The 15,715-nt window shown below is 49.4% G+C and overlaps 1 protein-coding gene across 2 annotated transcripts in view; it reads right to left on the bottom strand.

The window, feature by feature from the left end:
• GALNT18 (polypeptide N-acetylgalactosaminyltransferase 18) overlaps nucleotides 1-15,715 on the bottom strand; it is a 328,177-nt gene that overhangs the window by 8,382 nt on the left and 304,080 nt on the right. For both annotated transcript variants that reach the window (XM_040989115.1, XM_040989116.1), the window contains one exon: nucleotides 2,042-2,206. In XM_040989115.1, the coding sequence (XP_040845049.1) occupies nucleotides 2,042-2,206 (165 nt within the window). The remainder of the gene's footprint in view (nucleotides 1-2,041; nucleotides 2,207-15,715) is intronic.

Raw genomic sequence — 15,715 nt, 5'->3', positions numbered from 1 at the left:
CAATCTGAATGTGTCCCATGGACCCAAGGCTTCCAGAACCCAGTCACTCCTGTCTATCTGCGGTGTCCCCAGCAGACCTGGGTGTGATGTTCTCACTGCTTCTGCACATGCTGTTCCCTCTCCCTGTAATGCCCTTTTTTTCCTTCTCAACGGATCAGGCCCCTACACGTTCCAGAATATGCCAAGCTAATTATGGCATCTCTGTCCCACTACCACCAACCTCCTGTACTGCTTCACACACACAGTCCCCAGGAGGAATAGAGCAGCTCCCGCAGACCTGGCAGCCATTCTCAGGTACAAACCCTGATTCCTGCTGGCAAAGTCAGCTCTGCTCCCCTCCACTGGCCCAGGCAGGCCCTTCCTCTCCCTGTGCAAGCCTTCCATGCACCTCTCCTGACCCTGTAATGTCCATGTCCAGTGTCCTCCCTGCCCTCACACTCCAGGCCTCTTGGCTCAGGCCCTCACTGGCACAGCCTCAGGCTAAAGCTGGGGCAACCTGAGTGTTTACGAAGAGGGTGGTAAGAGGAAGACATGACAGAATCTCATGCTGCAGCCCTGACCCTGGCCTTCATCCAGGTGGCCACTTCCACCACTGTTCAGGCATTAGAAAACAGACAGCAGCACCTGAGTATTTCATGGACAATAACGAGCATGCACACCCTGGGCACATGACTTGCTTGTGACTCTTCGCGGTCATTTCTAAGATCAGGGGAGTGACACAGGTGACCTATGGCTGCGGGGAAGGTGAAAGGAGTTTTATGCACTACAGGCTGGCAGGGTCTGGCGTGCAGTCAGCCTGAGTGAGTGACAGATGCTATTCTTCCTGGGACACACTTGGACAGTTAAGAGCATAGGCCTAAGGCCCCACAGGCAGGAATATATGGGATAACTTCTGGGTCCCTTGTGGACCATTTGCTGAACTCCAAGCTGCCACATGCAGGGGAACTGTCTGTCCCCTCCATGACACCTGTTTTTCCTGAGTTATAAAGCCCCAGGAGCTCTTGCTCTGCTCCCTCACCAGCCCCTAAATCCATGACTTGCCTTTGAACTTGCTGCTCCGTATTGACCTTCACCACCCATTTAGAACTTGAAGGTTTCTCTGAGTCCTCAGGATCTGCACATCCTAAGCCCAGGCCAGAGCTGCCCGATGCCCATAGAGTGTGATGTAGCAATGGCTCCCCTTACCAGCCTCCCTGTGTAGGGGACACTTACTGCAGCCCAGGCTTAAAACCAGGGTGGCAACTCACAAAGCTTCTCGCTGTGTTCCTACAACTCATTCCTCTCCAGGGAGGATGCAGCTGGCTCAGGGAAGCTGGAGGGCCTCTGCCACCAGGACCCCCAGAAGCAGACATTGTCTTCCTGACCTCTCCAGGCAAGACCCTGTGGGTGGAAACTGATCCTATTTTGCAAATTCCCTGGAGGTTAAAGGCCTGTGGGTGGAGACTGTTTTCAAAGCTGGGCATCTGGCTCCCTAGGCATCATTGTATAATAGGGAGCCATAGGGGCCCATCAAGAGCCTCTGAATTGGTAAGGACTTGACAAGAGTAATGTTCCCTTGGTAACTAACATAGGGACAGCACTTCCATGTCATGGTCCCCAGATAGTGTCCTGCAAGGAAACCTTGTTGCCGAGAGTGGGCACTTCCTGGGAGCTAGGCAGAGCAAGCCAGAGAGCAGAGAAACAGCTTAGCCAGTGCGCTTGGGGGGAGGGGGTCCAGGGATTCACCTTGGGACCAGGGGCTGGAGTGAATTGTGGAGGTTCAATGTCAGAAAGACCCGAATGGAAATCTAAGCCCTGCTGCTTCCTATGTGACTTGGGGCAGGGGGCTCTTCTCTCTGAGTAGCAGTTTTCCAGTTTTCTTAGTGATGACAGGACATGCTATGAGAGAAACCATCATGACAGTCTCCTGCAGAGCCAGGATCAGATGATGCAGACAAAAGCCCCAGTACATGGAAGGATGGCATGTCAGCAGCCTGGTGCCCCGTCTCCTCTCCCTGGCCCCACCCTGTTGCCATTCTTCCCCTGGGGTTGGGACCAGTACCTGAGAGAACTGCCAGTGCAGCTTCATCCTCTTGGCTTTGGCGTAGCTGCACTCGATGAGCCGTGGACGGCTGTTGACGTCCACCAGGCACCGGTTGTCGTCGTCGTCCACTGTGGGGCTGAGGATGCCCACGTGTATCTGCTGGCTGCTTGTGTAGTACACGTTCTGGGGTGGGAGGAAGAGAGGAGGGACAAGGTAAATTGCAGCAGGAAAGGGGCGGGTTTGAGTCCTACAGTGCAGCTCACTACAGGTCACATCAAGGCTCCTGGACTCTTTATGTCCAGCAGTCTTCAAACGACTTTCTATGGCAATGGCTGTCTGGCTTGCATGTGTAATACAAACAAAATTTCCAAGAAATAAAAGTTACAAGCTGATGTTTTCTGCTCCAGTCTTTCATTGAAAAACATGGGCCATGGCTTTTTAATTTGATTTTACAACCCAGACTTTGAAGAAGCATCTTCTGCAGCCATTATGTACAGGCTTGTGGGCCTCCTCCATGAATATTTTGTGCCCCACACTACGACTGGCCAACACACACTGAGCAAAATGACCCAAACCATGTCTTTGGGGACTCAGAGTCTTAGGGGTTGGGGAAGATGTTGCCCATAATTTCCATCCGCACCAAGACTATGTACAGTTGGGGATGGCAACTTCATTCTTAAAAAAACTTCATTCTTAAAATTTCTCAAGTGGCAAATTTGTTTGACACTGAAGCTGTGCTGGGGGGAATCTTCAAGATCACCCTCAGGTTCAATGAGTAATGAAAAAAACTTGCAGGTATCAACAGACAGTTGCACTCAAAGCTCTGGCTTCTGACAGCAAAGATACTTGGCAAATCAGCAAGGGGAAATGGCCCATGGCTGAGACTGTGGGAACCAGGGATGCATGTGTACCCAAGGGCTTCTCCCAGCAGAGTCACACCAGATGTGCTCCATTCCCCAGCGATGCTTTGAGGCTACACACATGATGGGACATGCTCACTGCCAGGGAGGCACAGTGGAGATTTGGCATCGTGGTTACTATTAGTGGGTGCTGCTCACTCAGGAAAGCAGGAGAAGATGGCCTGTTCCACCTACTGAAGCACCAGAGGCTCCACTTCTGAGTTCTGCTGGGACTCCTGAAATCTCGGCCCCCAGATGCAAGTCAAGGCCTTCATGAACCTCTCCTTTCCAGCGTCAGAAGTCTTCTTCAGGATCCGAGGAGAGAGTAGAGGGCAGGTAGCATTGCTCCTGTGCTCTAAGAACCAGTTAGGTCAGAGTACAAGTGAAGGCCTGAGGTGGGGAAATTGGAGAATGGACGAAAGGCATAATTGTCTAAGACATGAGCCACATGGAAAGGACAGTTTCCTGGGAAAAATGACCCAGAACTGTCACTACTTACAGGCCCAGTGGACTATGGGAGACAGCACAGTTGTGGAGAGAGGGCTTAGGGCTTCCTGAAGAGAAGGTTGGGGATAGTGGTAAGGGGTGCTGAACACACAGCCCAGCTTCACTCTCCCACCCTATTGGGATAGCCCATCGGGAGAGCCCAGATGGAACCCATTGACATGTTTCATGAAGTTGGCTTCTTAAGGTGGACAGTATGTCTGGAGAATAGTGGAAGATACTTATCATAGCCAAGAGTTCCACTCTCTGAGGTCATCTCCAAATGACTAGGTTGCAGACTCCATGAAGGTAGGCATCAACAACAGTAATGTGGGCTGATCTTTTTCACAATTCATGACCAAAGCCAAACACAGGCAGAACTGCCAACGGGAATGTGAGCAGGACACACAGGCCAGGGAGCCTCTCCCATCCTCAATGGGATAGTTAAGATATAGACTTCTAATTGGACTCTTGAGACCAACTATCATGTGGGCTGGATTTCCACCCAGCAAAGCCAATGATGCTCTGATGACCCACTGTGACCTCCGCTGGGCTTAAGGGAGAATGTGACGGTGGTAGGATTTAGGAACTTAAACAGCTGTGCCATTAACCATGTGATCCATACATCCATTCAACCAATAAACCATCCCTAAATTGAGGTCCACGAACACAGGACAACCCCAGGGGTTCCTGTCCTGCAAGAACCACAGCCACATGGGAACCCACACAGAGGCAGTGGCCCTAATCACACCTATTTGAGAACTGTCCCTGTTTCTCTTCTCACTCACCCTGACTCTTGCTACTTTGAAAACAGAAATGAAAATCCAATCCTTCCAGAAAGCCTTCCTGAGTATGGAAAAGAACAGGCCCTCAGCCTGCCACCTGGGCCTCTCTAACAGGTAAGCACCTGTTGAACTTCTCAGGCTCCTCAGGGTAGTGGAGCTCTTAGTTACCCCTGTGTGCAGGACCCTACTTCTGCATGACTCAGGAGTGTGGGCTGTGAGATGAGAGAGCCAGGGAGTCAGTCACTTCCATGTCCCTCTCACCCCTACCACCAGAGCCTGCCTCTCTTTTCCAGGGAGCCACCAGCAGCCACCAGCAGCCCCCTAGGTGCTCATGAAAATTAGTTCACTTGGCTGCCCTGAAGTGTCTGGGGAGCTGTTCTGGGAGCTACGTGTGCACTTGCTATCAGATACACCTGTCACCGAGCTGGTTTTGGCTTCAGGGTCTAGGGACAATCATAATAGAGAAAGACACTTGCTCGGTATCTAAAAAGCAAGGGACAAAGTGCATCTGCACTGGTGCAGATTACAGATGGACACACAGTCCAGAGGGCCATCTGAAGTCCTCACTTGGACATGTCAAAAGTCCAGCCCTGAATCAATTAATGGCCTGAGCACAACAAAAGAGCAGTTGGGAACAAGGTGTCCCACTTTCAGTGCTTGCACACCCAGCCTGCACTGCCCTGGGGAACCTTGAGGATTTAAGTGAGAGGCGACCTGCAGCTGGGATGCTCCACAGGGGTAACTGTGCCCAACAAGGGATGGTTGGGTGGTCTGAGGACATTCTTGGTCATCATGACAGCAGGGATGGGAGAATGGGGTTACTACATAATCTAGCTGGGAGACGTTACAAATGCCGTCCTGCACCCTACTATGCCCAGGGCAGCCTCCTATAGCATAGAACTCTCTGGCCCCAAACATCAACAGCATTGCTGCTAAGAAACCATGCGCCTTAGACAGCAAATAGAAGCAGAATTCTCTTTAGCTCTTACTATGAATCAGGCATGAACTATCTTAAATGCTTTTCTCTTTCAATCTTAATCGTGACTCTGAGGCAAGTACTGGCTGGATGTCCCTTCTCTGGAATGCTTGGGACCAAGAGTGTTCCAAATTTTTTTTTCTTTCTTCAAATTTTGGAATATCTGTATTCAAATAACAAATTTTAGAGGTGGGATCCCATCCATATAAGATTCATCTATAGTTAATTTACAAGGCTACTTCAAAGAGTTGGGAAAAATGAAATGAAAAGACCAGTTTATTATGGTGCAACAGTTTCAAAATCCACAGCTTTCTGTAATACACATGTCTAATGAGCTTTCTGAAGACCTCTCACATGGATAAATTCCAAATTGTTTTGCACCTAAATAACTTATTTTTGTTCTGTTTTCTGCAAACTTTTGAGGTTTCCTGGTATGCCTTACACATATAGTCTGACAGTGATCTCACAGAATGACTTGAATGCATTTGAATTTTGACTGCAACTCACTGTGACATGAGCTCAGGTGTGGCATTTTCTCTTTGTGACATCCTGTGGGCACCCACACAACTGCATATTTCAGTTTTCTGGTTTAGGGATGCTCACTTTGTATGACTACTATCTGTCACCCTATAGATGAGCCACACTGAATGCCAGGTGCCCAAAGTTACCCCATTGATGGCTAGCAGCTGAAGTATAAGATGAGAGAGTTTGATTCTGGCACCACAGGTCATCAGCCACCATCCTCGCCTACCTTTGCAGGGTCACTCTGGCTCCAACAACTGGGCTAAATAAGGAGAGAGCCAGTGGAGGGCTGGGTCTCCAATGTGTTCCCTTGCAGCCAAGCTGGGGACTTGACGGAAGGGTACAGTGGAACTGGCTGTCCTTTCTTGTGTCTATGGATGCTTTACTACCCACCCCATCCTCCACCATGCAGCTCCTCCAGACATAGCAGAATGGAGGAAATGGGAGGCAGAGCCTGGCTTTATTCAATTCCAATGTATAGACTGTAACATCTACCATGTGTATGAGAAATGGGCTCTTTGTTTTCCTTACCCAAGTATGAGCCAGAGGCCTCTCTGCAGACAGGGAGAGCTGATTTAAGGGTTTGGTCATTGGCCATTAACCCATGGGGCATGGAGGTTCATTTCTGTACTGAGGGCCGTAGTACACGGATGTTAAATCAGGAGCAAAGAGGGAGTCATTTTCAAAATAATCTTATGTCCACCCATGCCAGCACTAGGGTGCATGAGGAATGAAAAACCGGTATAGCTGTGAACACTCCTGTCTTTGCTGTGAAGCACAAACATTCCAGGCACAGTTCGAGAGCTCAGAGCCTCCCCTATTTCCTGGCAGTTGGGGAACAGGTATGGTTAAGCCCTTGGATCTCCCAGCTTTGGGGATGGAGGCCATAACTGCTGTGCAGCCCCATCCATCAGCAGCTGATACAGTGCAAAACAGTAATGCCCCCTGTATCCTGTCAAGGGCTAGGTTTGGGCTGGGCACTGGGGAAGCTGAGAAGAGCAAGATGTGTCCCTGCTTTGAGATATCAGTTTGGTGGGGACAGAAGCTCTCAGAACAAATGGGAGACTCTGCTGCGCATATCACAGGCAACTCGTCAACTTGCTGGGACACCCTGCAGTGAATTTCTACCTGGGGTTGTCAGTGAGCAAGCAGTTTTCAGAACAGCCTGAGGATGGGGTAGTTTGCCCAGATAACTGACAAAGGCAAGGGGCTCATGGCAAAGGAAACAAGGTAAACACAGTCACCAAGGCTCTGTTGCACAGTGCCACTGTAGGCAACGGGAGCATCTATGCCTGGGGATGAGCCTGGGGCTGGAAAGTCTGCACAGCACCCTGTTGGGCCAGGAGGGACCTACAAACTCATCATGCATTTTAGTCTGTGAACCCAGCTGAGGGGGTCAGAGTCTTGAAAGTGAATGGCTGCTGAGGTTATAGATGCCTCGGGCAGGCCTGGTTGGGAGATTCTGGTTGTGTCTCTGCAGAGTAGCAGAGAGAAAAGCAGAGTTTTGACCACTGTCTTTGAAATCCCGAACTGAAAAGGTCAAGCTGTGCCTGACTTCTGCTGCCCGTTGTGCAGCCAGGAATGAAGGAGGGCTGCACTGTTGCTGGACTGGGAGGGTTCATAGCTGTTGGTGGTGTACTGTGGTTTCCTCCCAGGTCTCACACCCACAGCTTTACCATCTCTCTCTCTGCACTGTCCTGGGGTGGGGGTGCTCCTTGTGACCCTGGACTCAAGGTGTGTTTCCTTTGTACAGTCACTGGCGGTCTCCTGCACTGAAGCCCTGAGTTGGGCAGGAGTGAACCAGCAAGAGGCCAGAGAGAACCCAGAGAAGAACAGAGTTGTGGGATGCTGAGGGTCACATTTGTTTTGTTGCTGCAGCTTCTTGCGTCACCTTGGTTGCATCAATGGATTGGCCATTCAAAGCACTGCTCCACATGGCCTTGGCCTAGAGATTAGTTCTAGATCAGCACATGACCCAGTGATCACCCAGCATGTGAGCTAATGGAAATCTCCCCCTGGGACTCTGTGAAATCATGTTTCTGCAAGGCTCTAGGTCTGCTTTCTTCTGCAGCACAACCAGGAAAACTTCACTATAGGAGAGAGCCACTTTATACACACACACACACACACACACACACACACACACACACACACACACCCCAGAGGGGGGAGGGAGAGAGAGAGAGAGAGAGCGAGAGAGAGAGAGAGAGACTGACTTTACTCCTTCAATTTCTGGATCCGCCCTTGTTTGAAGCCAGAGGCAGTTATGAACTTGTCACTACAAAAGATGATGACGGACCTTGCCTAGTGGCTAATGTCCTCACCTTGCATGTATCAGGATCCCATATGGGCACTGGTTCATGTCCTGGCTGCCCCAATTCCCATGCAGCTTTCTGCTATGGCCTGGGACAGCAGTATAGGATGGATCCTGCACCCACGTGGGAGACCTGGAAGAAGCTCCTGGCTCCTGGCTTTGGATCAGTGCAGCTCCAGCGATTGTGGCCACTCAGCGAGTAAACCCAGGGATGGAAGACCTTTCTCCTTTTCTTCATAAATCTCGCTTTCCAATAAAAATAAATAAATCTTGACAAAGAGACAGAGAGATGATGATGACATTACTTTTGCATTTGCTTTGGCTTGAGTTTCTGTCTTTTGCCACACAGAGTCTTGACAAATCCAGAACACACAGGAGACACTTCCAGAACACACGTCGGACAAAGCGAGAGGTTTGTTAAGCCACTGTAGCTGCAGGGTCCTTAGCTATTGGGTGATGTTAGACACCATGAGTGTGCATGATTTACTCATTTGTTGTAACAAAGCAGGTCACTGTTTGAAGTACAGAAGTTTGTGAACTTCTGATCTTCTGCCAGGATAGAGATATGTGTCACTCCTGTTCAGTCAGTGTGCTTGACTGAGCTGGTAGCAGGTAAGGAGCTGCCAGGGGACAGGACACATGGTCTTAATGAGTCCCTGAGAGGTGTCTTCATTTTGTGGGTGCAAGTGGAGAAGCAGCTGAGAACTCTGAGGAAGGCCAAGTCATCACAGTGCAGGATATGACAAGGGTCAGGGAATCCTCATGGGAACAGCTGGTGGAGTCCCTCTCTTCCTGCCACCTACTGTGCTTGTCTCTAGGAAACAGCACTAGCAAACTGCCCTGACCTAGACTTTGGCCTCCTGTCATGTTCCTCATTTCTTTCTCTTCTCTGTCTATATATTGAGCAGCCTGGCTCTGCCTGACACAGGTGCTGGCCCATGGAGGGCTCTGACCCCATATGAGGCTGCAAACAAAGGCCAGGCCAGGCCAGGCCTAGCAGGCGCATACTACCAAGAGAGACATTATTGAGCAGGCTTCATACACAGCAGTGGACTGGGACAGGCTCCAGCAGTAGATGATCTGAGCTTGTCTCAGGGAAGCAGGATGTGTGCAGAGTGTATACAGCCATGCGGTTGCGAGGGGGCAAGCAGTCATATGGCACTCAAAGGCTCCTACGAATGCTCATGGAGGAGCAGAATTGTGGTGCTGTTGTCAGTGGCAGGTGGGTGGATAGCCCTTGCGAACTGTCCTGCAAAATCGACTTGGCTGGTGAACCAGATTTGAGACTTGGAGCTTAGCAAGGGTCTGGTGACTATTGTTCATAATCTCTCTCTGGGCTTGGCTTCTCCTGTACAGAGGAGCAAGCCCAAGGAACTCCCAGATAACTCATTCTGTCTACTTCTACAGAACACCCTTGCGCCAGCCCTCTTGGTAGCTGCAACAAGCATTGTTGGCACCTGCACATGGAGGAGGCGCTCCCATATCTGAGGACCTTGATTTGCAGGTGATTGCCAGGCCTGCATTGGGCTCTAGGAGCAGTCCTCAACCAAATACGGACAGAAGTAGATGCAAAAAGCCTGCCCTGCTTCCTCCATGGGGTAATTCTCCATGGGGTAATTCTGCCCTTTTTCATCTATGGCCTCCAGGTTTCTGGAAATGTCAACATTGACCCAGCCTCGGGGCTTGCTTGGATGTGTACTCTTGGTTGTTGTTCCTTCTCCCTACCCAGTTTATTTTCCCAAGGCCTCACCAGTCTGTCACAGAATCACTTTCCAGAGCAGTGACTTGCCTCCAACTTGTCTCAGGGTCTGCTTTTAGGGATGCCCAAGTCACAACGATGGCTGAGTATAGACACTAGTCCACCTTGGCCCCTCTGTCCATGACCTTCAGCAGGTGTGCCTGAGACTGAGTCCATAGTCCTGCTGCACTGGTGCCCTGGTACAGCCTCAGTCAGCAACAGGGCTCACTGTAAACACCAAACTCAATACCCCTGAGTCTTTTGGGAATACCACATCTGACAGGCTCTCTCCACTCTGTTAGACGACAGCCCTTAGGCTGGGAGTTCTGAGTCTGCTGCTGCCTCTGATCTGTGGGACACCAATATATAAAGTCCCCTCGTCAGTCCTTCCCTGCAGCTGTGACGCCATCCTGTGATGGGGTTCCTCGCTCCATCCCTGCCTGGTCTCCCACTGGAGAGCCAGCCTGTGGTGATCAAGACACATCATTTGCAGTAGGTGATGAGCGATGTTTTGTTACTATCGCTGCTTTTGACAAGATGCTGCAGACGAGAGATAAGGTTGGGGAAGAAATGGACGTGTAGCATGAGCGAGAAATGTCTGCTATTGTAAGCCACTGAGATTTTGAGGTCATATGTTATTGGAGCATAATAAAATCTGAAAATGACTGACAACCCTTTTGCTGTGCTCCTGTACCAATTCATCACACTGAACAGACTCACGAAATGTGACATGTGCTCTTAGGAAAGCATACAAGGGACTTTGGAGATCCAGATGTGGCAGACGTGATTAAACATGGGGAGAATGAAGAGGGTGGGTTCAACAAAGATCAACTTGGACAGAAACCCCCTAGATTTCCTTCTTCCACTCTCCACTATTTACTCTGCCATGTATTCTCTCAATTGAGTCACTAGTAAACACAGGGGCTCCCAATGGTGCCAACCTCACAGGAGTCCAGTAGAATGATATGCAAAGAGCAGTGCTTCGTATCAGCTGTTAGCAATGCTCTTACAATGTCAACCATCTTCTGCTAGAGCACAAATTCCCAGAAGACAGGCCACATGTCTCTTGCTCACATGAGCTTCCTACAATCCAACCCATTGCTTGACACCTAACATGTACTCAAAGCTCACTGTCTGATTAGATTGATATCATTTATTCCAGGAACGTTTGCACTCCAATTCAGAAATCCCTCCTTGCCCACTCCCTAGGGCCTGCATCCTACCCCTGTCTAAGCCTCCTGTAAGCTCTTCTCTGCCCTGTTTCAGACCAATAGCTTACCATACCACTCCCCTTATAGCCCTGTGGATTAATGGCTTAGATAGAACAAGCTCTCTCCCCAGCAAAAGATTTTTTAATATTTGCTCCTAGGACACAGTCTTGCCAGGTCTTACTCCTAGCTGGCCCTTGTGAGAAATGAGGAGGCTCAACTCCTTCCTGTTCACAGCAAGGTTCCTGTGCTGTCTTAAGAAGAGTTTAGAATGTTCCTGAGGAGAGAGGCTGTGTGTGTGTGTGTGTAACATTTTAACACACAGTAAAAGTGGGTTCTGGACCCTCTAGCAATCTCAGTAACTAGGAAGGTATGGGAAAAAGTCTGGTAATAAAACTCGGAGGTTAAGATTCAGTAGGGAGAAGTTAGCTGAGAGCAAAAGAGAGTTCATGTGTCTGAAATAATGGCATCTGATTTTAATCTGCAGATAAAAAAAATCTCTGAGCAACTTGCTCCAGCACCACCCCCATCTCCATTTCCATTATTGCTCGGGAGAATATAGCCTGTCTTGCAGGGAGGAGGGGAAACTCCAGCTCCCTACTGGATGTTATACAGGTCCGATAGCAATGCCAGATGGACCACAAACAAAGGTCGTCATTGTGGGAATCCCTTTTCCTGCCATATCACAAGATAGGCAGTTTGGATTGAGTGAACAAATTCATCAAAAAGTGAATATACAAGACCAGTGTGATTGATTTTTAAAGTCGCTGCAAATTTTTTTCATCCTTGCCTGCAAACGATTTTGCAGTGGGACTCTGAGCTCATCTCTTTTTGGGGGGAGTCTGTTTCCCTTCCTCTTGGGCCTGGACTTGGGTGTGTGATTTAACATTGGCCAATGTGACCTCCACAGCAAAGGTGACATCCACAGGGTATCAGAGAAGCATCAGGCACATTTGAGCTGGACCCCTTCTGCAGCCCTGGGAAACAGATCAGGATTAGGCCCAGAGGCTGTGCCCTCTGGCTGACAGTCAACCATTCTCTAGAAGCAGAGAACAACGGCTGACCAGTAGCTGGCCCAAACATCTGTGTGAACCCAGCAGAGACTGGTGTAGCAAAGCAGCAGCCCAGTCCAACGTCCTCACCAGTAGAATCTCGGGCTAAATCAACCCACTCATCTGTGGGTAGTTATTATATCAGGGTCCTGATCTGGTGGCTCATTTTCACAGGTGTGTTTGTCAGAGTGTGTGGGTGGGCAGCAATTGCAGTTCTTTTGTGCTCTTTCTGGATGAAGATAATCACAAATAATTATAGTAATGATAATATTTCACATTTAGTAAGTTCTTACTAGATGGCAGGGGTGGCAAATGCTTCCCGTCGTACACTCGTGTAATCTGGAGAGCAGTCTGGTAGCTAGGGGAATGGCTGTCTCTTAAGTTTCAGCTGAGATGACAGAATGGAACGGAGATGAAGTATTGGATAACAAATGCAGGGCTGTGATTCAACACAGGTCATTCTCTCTAAAGGCCATCTCTCACCCAACAGAAGACCCCAATTTTTCTCTTAAAATGGCATTTATGCATCTGTTTGAGAGGTGGAGCGGGAAAAAAAATACAGAAATCTTCCATCTGCTGGTTAATTTCCTGAATATCAGCAAGAGCTGGGGCTCATTCAGGTCAATGCTTGAAGCTGGGAACTCAATCTGTGTCCCCCACATGGGTGCAGGGACCCAAATAACCAAACCAACATTGCTGCTCCCCATGGCTGAGTGGGCAGCCTCCTGGCAGCAGGAGCTGGAGCTGGGAATGTAATCCAGGTACTCTGACGTGGGATGAGGGGATCCTGACTGGCATGAACTGCTAAGCCAGACCTGCAATGATGCCCTGATTTTTAATAAAGGAAGAAGGCAGGCTCTGGTTCAGCATTCCCACGGGAAGCCCCTCTCTGACGGGCTTACTCTGCTTCTGCTGGCCCATGTCCTACATTTTCTTCCTGTGAGCCCTTTCCTGACCTCCCAAGGTCGCTGTGACCCAGCCCTCTTCTCTCCTTGGCAACCAGAATTCTATGAGTCCTTCCTTTGGGAGAGCAGGGATTTCACACAGCCCTGTTGATGCTGGACTGAAGGCAGCTTGAATTCTGGAAGGTTGTGATGAAGACAGAACTTGATGAGGACAGAGAGGAGAGAATTGAAATGTGCCTGCCTGGGATGCAAGGACAGCAGACAGGGTGACTCTTCTGCTACCTCTCTCTTCAGTTCCCACAGTTCCCAGGGGCCTCCTTTAGCTCAGAGGTTTCACCAGTGACCCCATATCACCAAGGCCCTCTGATGGGGAATCCTTGACAGTTCCACCTCCATGGGCCACTCTGCCACTGTTGCTGGCTTGTCAGAGGGCCTTCATCATGGGAGTGATGGTGGAAACCCCATAGCTCAGCTTTTCTCAGCAATGCCAGGCCCTGCCATCATGCGTGTTGGATGAATTGCCTGTCTTCTGCAAAGTTCTTTAGTATATCCCTGGATGAGATCGGGATACACTGGGTTGTTCTCCAGTGTATCCCTGGGTGAGACTGAACCTATGCTGTCCTGATGGAGTTTTCCCCTCCTCTCCCCATCCAGACATGCTCTGTGCTTCTCCCATAGTTGGCTTTCCTTCTGAAGGATCTGTTTCAGTCTTGGGGAACCTTGCACAAAGCTCCTGGAGTCTTCCCTGTATTTTCCAACAAAAGTCAAGTTTACTGCCCTACCAAAGCGGGATCTTCCTGGAGGATGCTGCCGTGTGTGTGTATGTGTGTTGGTACAGTTGCATATTGTCCCATCTGCAGCATGTGGTGGAGTTGATGCTCACCTCTCTCCACCTCCAGCTCTCCCTTCTGGTGCAGATCTATCTTCTCCTGAAACCACAGACCCAGGCACTCTGTATTCTTCTTATCCAAGTCCATCATAACTTTCTCTGCACCTTACTGGGCAACACCATAGTGTCAGCTGACCACTTACCTGGTACTGTGGCCCTGTGGCCTCAATTCCAGCTACCTGAGCTACTCACACCCTGACTCCAGCTCTTTATGTCCCCAATGTCTGGCTGTCTTCTAATATCTTCCCCTTCACATCCCTACTTCCACCAGCCATCTGTGCAGCTCAATGCCTCCCACTCTTACTATCCGAAGGCCAGGGAAGGCCATCAACACAACTCATGCTCTCAACTCCCTTCTGGTCATTCTGCCTAGTATAATCCCTCAACCATTTCCTTGCCAGCAAATAGCTTTGAGTTTGTAATTCCTTAGTTTTCCTGCCTTCTACACCCTGTTAACTCATTCCTGGCCCCCATCCCTGCTCTCTGGATGCTAGCAAGTGATTCACAGGATGACAAGTGAGACCCATCATAAATCTATGCTCTTCAGCCTCAATGGGGTGCTGTTGTACTCCTTGCTGGGGCACCTGCTGGGCATCTCAGTCAGTCCTGTCAGCAGCTTTGCTAGGGCTCTTCACTCCCACAGATCCAGAAGTCTCTGCTTCCCAGGCAGGACCCCCATGCCTGGATGTTCCTACGCCTCCCTAGGTCCTGCACCAGGGCCTCTGGGGAAGCAGTCACTGTTCTGGAGTCATGTGATCTGATCCATTCTTGTCCTTCCCTGTCTCCATGCCAGGGATGTTGCTTCATGAATTATCCCTCATCGATCAGATCTCTTTCTGTACTCATTTCTTACCCACCAGCCTGCAGACATGCTTCCTATTTTTCTTAAACAGCCAATCAGAGTGCTCCCCTCCCATCCATGCCCCTTCCAACGGCCACTCCCTTTCTCTACAGCCCTCCACAGAAAACGCTGGGAAGAACCATCTACAATGGCCATCTCCACTCTCCCACCCACTTGCTGTCTAGGATAAAGGCCTTCACCATGCCATGTCCTTCCAGACCTTCCCTGACCATGGCACCATGCATCACAGGGCTGAAATGCTCCCTGAGTGGCAGCTCTCTTTAGGCCCTACGGTCAGGTGCTGGACGCGAAACTCCAAGAAGGGATGTGGAGGTAAACACTGACAACATTAACTCATTCCATTTTGTGATTAGTACTTTAAAAGCTATAGTTCATCTATGCATCAATTTAGTTGTTTCTTTATTCAATCCATCTTTCTTAAGCACCCATAATACCCTGGACAAATATGGTGGCATTTCTGAGTTACCCAGTATATTCCCAAGAAGCTAAATACAGAGTAGTCGATCTATTCTGTAGCTCAGTTCTATAAGAACTAAGACTTTTTCCTGCATATATCATGTTATGAAATTTTCCTTTTAAACATGTCCTTCACCCAAACCAACCTCCACTCCCACACATGTCACTGCATTTAATAGAAGATTTTTGAGTAAGAAAAAATATGGTACGCTGCTCTGGTGATTGATTTGAAGGGCCCAGCTCTGCTAAAATTCCCAGTGCATTAACACAGTGCTAACCTCAAGGACTCCACTAAAACTTTACCCTCAGAGGGATAATGGGCAGCAGTGAACAGATTTCAAGCAATGGGGACAATGGCAATGTGGTTGCAATGGAATTAGAAAAATCGAATAGCAGAATCCAAACGCACATAATATATTCCAAGTGCATCTCCTTAGGTACTTTCACGAAACAGTAAGCATATCCATGAGCTGCCCCGATATAAATACAAATCAGACTTCCACACTTGGGGACATCAGCTAGTTCCGAACCTCACAGCCTGTTTTTCATAGCCTTTCCTTCTCAGAGTCTCAGCTAGGGCTAGAACCACATCCTCTAGGGACC

The sequence above is a fragment of the Ochotona curzoniae genome, unplaced genomic scaffold (assembly GCF_017591425.1).
Source record: "Ochotona curzoniae isolate NIBS_2020 unplaced genomic scaffold, NIBS_Ocur_1.0 contig_517, whole genome shotgun sequence".
Taxonomy (NCBI): Eukaryota; Metazoa; Chordata; class Mammalia; order Lagomorpha; family Ochotonidae; genus Ochotona; species Ochotona curzoniae.
Note: the sequence above shows the minus strand (reverse complement) of the source record. Positions and strands in the feature narration are given on the sequence as shown.